Raw genomic sequence first — 8022 nt, forward strand, 5'->3', positions numbered from 1 at the left:
GTCAGGATTTATCAGATTTCTTGATGGCAATCTTTCTGAAGACAGATCTCAGTGTTTTAACTTGTATTTCTCTAATGGCCAGTGATAACGACCATATCTTTTTCTCTTGTTTTTTCAGACAGGGTCTCACTATGCAGTTCAGGCTGGTCTTGAACTAGCAGTAATCCTCCTGCCTCAGTCTCCTGATTGCTGGGATTACAAGTGTGTGTCACCATACCCAGCTATTTCTTCATGTATTCATTGCCCACTTCTGTGAAGGCTGGCCTTGAACTCACTATGTAGCCCAGGCTGGCCTCCAACTCACTATAATCCTTCTGCCTCAGCTTCTCAAGGGCTAAGATTACAGGCAGGTGCCCCCATACTCACCTTTCCCCTTTTCAAAAAAGTTTTCAGAGGGTATTAAGTTGCCCAGGGTGGCCTCAAACTCGTGCTTCCTGCCTCAGCCTCACAAGCAGGTGGAGTCACATGCATGCGCCACCAAGCCTGGCTAAGCCTGATTTGGGGTAATGAAGTCAAGTGTGTTTGTCCATCCAGCTAGCTACTCATTTTTTCTTTTTTGCGAACTGGGGATTGAACTCAGGCCCTTACACTTGCCAATCAAGCGCTTATTCTACTGAGCCATCTCCCCTGCCTGAGCTACTACAGTTGAAATGAGTAAAATATGGTTTCTCAATTTAAAAACTTGTAAAATTTCTTTTAAATTTAGTTCTTCTATGCAGTTAAGAGTCCTGAATACAAGTGGAATTACAATTCTCCCACCTCAGCTCCCAAGTGCAGGGACTACTGGTGGGCAGCACCATGGCCAGTTACCTTTCCACCACTGTTGCCTAATATACTGAAGTACCTCATGAACTCAAAGCTCACCCTAGGAGCCGTACACACAGAGATGCATGTACACGCACACCACCTCTGCAGTACTGGGTGCTGAAGCCAGGACCTTCACTTGTAGCTACTTCTCTGCCCTTCTTACTACATTGAAATAAGGTGTCCAGGCTGTCCAGGCTGGAACCTGTGACCGTCCTGTCTCTGCCTCCTGGAGTACAGGGATTCCATGGTGTGCACCATCATACTCGGCATTTTCACTTTATCTGAGATTCACAAGGTGGCCTTGTTCACACGTGACACTCTCATCGCGTGACACTCTCATGCTAGATTAAGTCGAAAGGCTACAGTTCAGTTTTCATTCTGAACTAAAATTTTAAATCTGAAAGAAATAAATGGATTACTTCTCTTATTAGTGGATCTGAGGCTGGTTGAGGCCATGTTTCACCCTAAATATACACCTGCTAGGCGATTTCTTTTCTCAGAGAGGGGGACCTGTTATGTTGCTCATGCTGGTCTCAAGTTCGTGGACTCAAGCAACCTGCTTACCTCCCTACTCAGTGGGACAACAGGTGTGCACTGTCACAACCAAGTCAAATGTTTAAAAGTCCGGGGCCAGGGAGCAGCTCAGTAGAATAGGCACTTACTTGCCTGGCAAGCCCAAGGGCCTGAGTTCAATCCCCAGTTCCACCCAAAAATAAATAAATAAAATACATAAATAAAAATAAAGTCTTAGAAGCTGTGGTATAGTTGAACATCAACATTTTCTGGATAGGTGAAAGCTTTTATATTACTTTTTTATTTTGCAAGAAAATAAATTATACAACTTAAAAAATAAAATCCAAAAATTAAGCAGTTCATCAAAATATTTCAGCCTCCTGCACAGACAGCACTACCACTGGAAGTGTACACCATCGTCACCACCTCAGGATGCCGTGGCGCACACTCAAGGGCCGCGCGGAGACCACACCCTAGAACTCACATTTGTTCAGCACTCCGATGACACATGCTGTAGATGACAGGCAAGCTCCCGTCTATGGTTTATTTCACACACATGACCTCGGAAGAATTCATAACAGTATCCCAGTCATTTACATGAAAATAGAAAAACCAGCTTAAGTTTATGATAGCAAATCTTTCTGTAAAACTAGCAAATCTTTCACTCGAATTGTAAAAATTTGTCCTTTGAGCAGGGTTACTGACATTACTGCAAACAATGAAAAATATCGTTTTAGCTATTAAGGTCATATTCTGTATTCAGTATAAGAAAAGTAAAAATAAGAAAGCCAACATTTCATTTTGGAAATTTTAACATTTATGTAAAAAGAGCCACAGAATTAAGTGGGTTGATAGAACTCAAGGACCACCTCCTCCAATACATGTAAAAACTGGAAGACTTCAGAATTCCTGTTACAATCTCTTGAAACCATTAAAACAATAATATTCTAATATTTATCTCATTGTAAGCATAAAAAATGTCATGTATTTTCACTCCATAAATTTTTTTCATGTGTACTTAGTATGGTAATGAAGTGGCAACAAAAGTTACCATTTACAGACAGTTCCATCTTTAAACCAGAAGACAAGCAGTCAAAACTTAACCTGTAGCCAGGCACGGTGGCACAGGTCTGTAATCTCAACACTTGGGAGGCTGAGGCAGGAGGACAGCTGTGAGTTCAAGGCCATCCTGGGCTTCAGAGTGAGTTTCAAGGACAGTCTGAACTACACTGTGAAACCCTGTGTCAAAAAAAAAAAAAAAAAAAAAGAAGGGGAAAATCTAAAATCTAAAAAAAATAATAAATAAAACTTAAATCTAAAAGAAATAGGGGGAGGGAACAGGGGAGAGGCAGGGTGAGGGAGAGGGAGAGAGCAACAGAGAGAGTGAGCGAGAGAGAAAAGACTCTGAGGAGCCTTCCTGCAATGCTACTCATAAAAATGGTTTTTTGTGGTATTGGGGTTTATCTTTTCTTGTAACTGCGGTTTTAACCCTGCTTAGATAATTCTAATTTTCACTACACACTGGAGAAAGAGACTCGGTAAGTAATACTGTGATTCTGTACCTTTAGCAAGTTACTCATTGAAATTATTTGTTCAGACTCATTTTTTTAAAATTAGCAAACATATGTCAAAGCATAAAGAAAATTCAACAGTGGTATAGGCACCTTGTCAAATACAATGGTTTTCATAAACACTAAAAATTAAACTTTTGTATACATAATTTAAAAAAATAATGAAAACTGCAAGTGTACAGTATTGGCTGTTCAACCCGTCAAATACAATTAGGACATAATTAGCTATTTAAAAATTTATGAAATTTAATAGAAAACTTTCGCTATGGATTTAGTGTTACACACTTTGCGTTAAATTTGCCTTTCAGAATCAAAACACCATGGCTCTTTCTTAAATAGCCAAAAAAAGAAAAAGATTAGAAATGCCACAGAGGTTATAATAATAATTATGGTTTAAAAAAAAAATTACAAACTTTAAAGGCCAATAATGTTTCCTACTGTATCTTCCTTTGGCTTTCTTGTATCAGGACAAGCAAATGCCATTACCAAGCTATCTTGTTAAGACATAAGGGCCATGTTATTACAAAATTATTTCTAAATTCCAAATTTATCCATTGTTAACACTCAGCTAATTAGAGAAAACAACACTAAATTTAATTCATCACAATATGTTTGGTCTACAGTTCACATGTGCTATCTTAGAGGATATAAATTATCAAAAAATTTCAATTTTCTATGAGTTTCAGAACAGGCATTTGACTATTACCAGCAAAACCTTAAGTGTTTTATTTAAATTTGCTTTCCTTCACTGAAGCAGGAAGCACACAATTCTTCTTGAGGTTGGCGGCACATTCCATAAAAATACGTTCTTGCAAGCACTCTGATATAACCTTGTATGCCTTCCAGCAATCTTATTTCCTACTTTTTTTCAAAACCATACTTTCAAATATTACTTAACATCAAAACAATAGAAAATAATTTTTAAGAAAATCTGAAACATGCACCACAATAAATAAAAATCCATACTGAGCCATTTTGGTTTCCCAATGGGGAATACAATTTTTCTCTTTTCAGTTGTTCAAGTTCTCAAGTCCCAAAATTTCCACTGCTCTGGGAATTCAGTTTCCAGCAACTATAGAGTTGCTGCTTTTGATTGACTGAAAGGAACAGGGTAACTAACTGCTGCCTTCTGAACATTTTTTAAATGTTTATTTTAAAAATATATAAATATATATGTACATATTTGGCAAGTTTACTGCTCGTGTTAAGATTGTAACATCTTTGTTCATCCTTTTCAGGTCCTATGTTGGGGTCTCTCTTCCTCCTAGGTAACTGACAGTTACAACTTTTTAAAAGAGAATGATTTTTTTTTTTTTTTCTAGAAACCTGAGGCTGCAGATTCCTAATCATGGAGACTTCAAAACATGAAAATATTCCTATGCTACAGATTAGGAGACCAGTCCCATAAATGTATTCTACCAGAGCAGATTTCGGCATCGTTTTCAATTAGACATGGCATAATAAATATTAGGAGTATAAATATTAAGTGTGTTAGTGAGCACACTTAAGATGCCTGTTTTGCAGTTCTGACTCTGCGGTCATAATGACCTCCCTGCCTCGGTTCGGCAGCACGGGTACTAAAATTGGTGCCATAATGACCTCCTTATCCCCCTAATTTTTCTCAAACAACTGAAGCAACAACATAAGCCTCACTTTCAAACAAGCTCTCCAGCCACATATAATTTTTTTAAAACTTGTTATTTAGTAACAAATAACTAAAGCAACAGTTTCCTGCTTTAAAATTTTTTGCAAGTTAGAAATATTTAATACCATTTTGTAGTCCACCCGTGGTGCTGCAACAGTGCTGGCTACCTCCATGCTGTGCAGCCCCCACGTCTCACCTACATCTGCCCTCTCCCAGCGCTGGTGTGCAGCTCACTCTTCATCACAAGGAGCCAAGAGTGCTACTTCTAGTTTTAATTGTATTAAAAAACAAAACAAAACAAAACAAAACAAAAAAAAAAACCAAAGATAACAGCATTTTTCAGTGCACAAATATCTTAATATCCTTCCTTGTGCAAGTACACTTTTGTAAGAGGAAAAACAAAAGAGAGAAAAGCAACAAGAAACCCGCCTTCACCCTCCCATTGTGTTTTTCCTGGTGCATAAAAATCAAATTTACTTTTAAAAGTTCGTATTGGGCTCTTCATGAATGCAAGTTTCTCCACAAAACAGCATGCTGTTACAGAGTGTGCAACATGAAGGGAACGCCACCGTGCTGACGAGTATGACTGGCAAAAGAGAGTCGCTCTGGAAAGGTAAGGCAGAGATTTGAATATTTATGTAATCAAAGTCCAAATAAACCTTTCTCCAGCTCAAACTGTGACAACTTTCTGCCCAAGCACTCCAAAATTTGTTTGCTTAGTCTTGTCCACGATATTCAAAGTTATGCCATATATATGAAAGTGTTGATATCGGATTCATCTCTTCTGATGTATTTGTGCTCTATTAGCCATTCTATTTGCTCTTTTATCATTTTCTTTTGTGGTAAGAACATATTTTTCAAAATTTCTACTAATTCAGTCTGCAGCTGAGCATTACTAATTTTCTTTCTCATTTTCATTATTTGTATGATAGCTTCCTAAAAGAAAACATAAAATGAAAGAGTATTAATATATTAAGTAAAACAAAATGAAAAATGACTTTTTATCTCTAGTCCATTCTCTATCCAGTATCAAAATGAACAACAATCACTAGGGGATTAGCATAAGATGAGTATTTACAGAACAAATAAATTATCTTTCTCATTTCTATAAAAGAAAACCTACTTATTATAGAGATTTTGAAAATAAGGAAAAGCAAAATTACCTGTAACCTCTCTGCTAAAGAAAAGCTGCATTTAGTATTTGGATACATTTCCTTTCATTTCTTTTTTTCACAGCACACACATTTTAAAAAGTGATCTTAGCTATGAATACAATATGTATATAACCTAGTACTGTGTTAAATATAAGATGCATGAAACTCCTGATAAACACAGAGTTATTCCTCTGTGTAACAGTAGACAGAAGTCAGTTGGTGTCTGTTCTAAAAATCAGTAAGAACAGCTGGGTGTAGTGGCGTACACCTAGAATCCCAGAACTCTGGAGGCTGAGAGAGGAGGACTGCCTTGATTTCAAGGCCAGCCAATAACTACCCAGCAAGGTCCTGTCTCAAAACCCCCCAAATAATTATTGTTCTTTATATACCAGATTAATAAATTAATGCTATAATATCTTCAGTTGGTAATGATTTTTCAATTGCATGTCTTTAATTTTCTAAAGGAATGAATAAACATTTTCATTTAGGTCAATTTTACTAATATTTCTCTAGGAAATTTCTTTACTTACTATTAAGCCTTGTAATAGAAGTTATCTGAAAACTACTAAACCTTTTTTTTCTTAACCTTTTCCAGAACAAGCCATCTCTTTAGCCAAAAAAGTTTATGTGCCTTAGTAGAGCTAGAATCCATGATGAAGGAAATGTGAAAAAGAAACGCAGCTGGCCCTCTGCACTCCTGGGTCCCGCAGCCACAGTCAACCAACCTTAAACCAAAAATATAATCACCAGGCCTTTGATGGTTGATCTGTATTGAAAATGTAGGAAAGTGTTTTCCTTAACATTATTTCCAAAGTGATGCAGTATAACAATTATTTGTATAACATTTACTTTGCATTGGTATTATATGGACTTTAGAGATGATTCAAAGTACACACGAGGGAATGCACAGATTATATCCAAATATTCACCTTCTTACATAAGGGATCAAAGCACCTGCAGATGCTGCTATCTGTGGGAGCAGGGCTCCTAGAACCAGTTCCTGGTGGACACTACGGGACCACTGTATTTTCTTTTAACATTTAATATGCAACTTTGTTGGATTTAATAATATCGGGAAGGGGCCGGGGAGATGGCTCAGTAGGATAAGCACTTGACTGGCAAATGCAAGGATCTGAGTTCAATCCCCGGTTCCGCCAAAAAAAATAAATAAATCAAATAAAAAATAAAAAATAAATTAATAGTATTGGGAGTCATGCACTATTTAAAGAGATAAAAATCCCTTCAAGTCCCCTACATGACCATTGCTTCACCATCACTACAAGGTCAGCTGAATGAATTCCTCTCTCTCAACATATCCAAATAACAAGTTTTTTTTTTTTTTTTTTTTTGCCAGCACTAAGCAAGTTCCTGAATACAGATCATAGTTTTTGTCAAAGGTACAGAAAGAAGGAAGAGAAAGTCTGTTTTTCTAGGCATGGGAAGGAACCAGGGAGGAAAAGAAGGGACAGTTCTAAATTCCCAAATTCTCCTCTCTGGCTTTGATAAGGATGAGAACAATGGTTAAGTCAGAGGAGCGAAGAGGACAACAGCGCAGTGCTCCTGGCCCTGGGTCCACTTTCCAGTGCTGCAGGTCCCCACAGCGAAGGGCCACGTGCTAGGGAAACCGACCCCAGCTTCCTCCAGTGCAAGCCCAGTCCGAGCAATTTAGCAAGACCCTGTTTTGAAATACAAAGGACTGGGGATATAGCTTAGCACTCTCTGGGTTCAATCCCCATGAAAGCTGCCTTTGCCTCATGCTGAGCCTCCTGCCTCAGTCTGCTAAGTGCTAGAACTATAGGAGCACATAACATGCCCAGCCAAATTTTATATGAAAGGGAAGAGAAAAACAAAATCAAACAAACAAAATGAACAAACAAAAAACCCCCAAGTTGGGTATTTCTCTCTATTCAATCTCTGTTGATACCTCTTAGTAAATCTATTCTACACAGGTCCTACTCACTACTTTAAAATAATGCCAATGAATTTCTAGGTTTCTCAGTTTATTTTCTTATTTACAGTTTATTTTCTTATAGAGAAATAAGTGGTTTTCGTTTATTAATATTTTTTCTGCTACTTTGTTGTATTATATGATCAACCAATAAAGAAATATTTTGTTATTTCCTCTAGTCTCATTGCAATAGCCAAGAGTTTCAAATATTAAATATAAAGAATAAAACTAGAAAAACTTGGCTTTTAAAAGACTACCTAAGCCTGGAATGATAGCACATTTTTGTAATCTCAGCACTTGGGAGACTGCGGCAGGAAGATGGCCTCAAGTTTGAGAACAGCCTGCACTGTCTCAAACCCCCTACACACACACACACACACACAC

At 37.5% G+C, this 8022-nt stretch overlaps 1 protein-coding gene across 2 annotated transcripts in view; it reads right to left on the bottom strand.

Moving 5' to 3' along the window:
• Nucleotides 1-4182: 4182 nt before the first annotated feature.
• Nucleotides 4183-8022, bottom strand: part of Cul5 (cullin 5) — a 107613-nt gene continuing 103773 nt past the window's right edge. For both annotated transcript variants that reach the window (XM_004626223.3, XM_023709536.1), the window contains exon 19: nucleotides 4183-5472. In XM_004626223.3, the coding sequence (XP_004626280.2) occupies nucleotides 5278-5472 (195 nt within the window). In that variant the 3' untranslated portion in view covers nucleotides 4183-5277. The remainder of the gene's footprint in view (nucleotides 5473-8022) is intronic.

The sequence above is a fragment of the Octodon degus genome, unplaced genomic scaffold, assembly GCF_000260255.1.
Source record: "Octodon degus isolate 3935 unplaced genomic scaffold, OctDeg1.0 scaffold00012, whole genome shotgun sequence".
NCBI lineage: Eukaryota > Metazoa > Chordata > Mammalia > Rodentia > Octodontidae > Octodon > Octodon degus.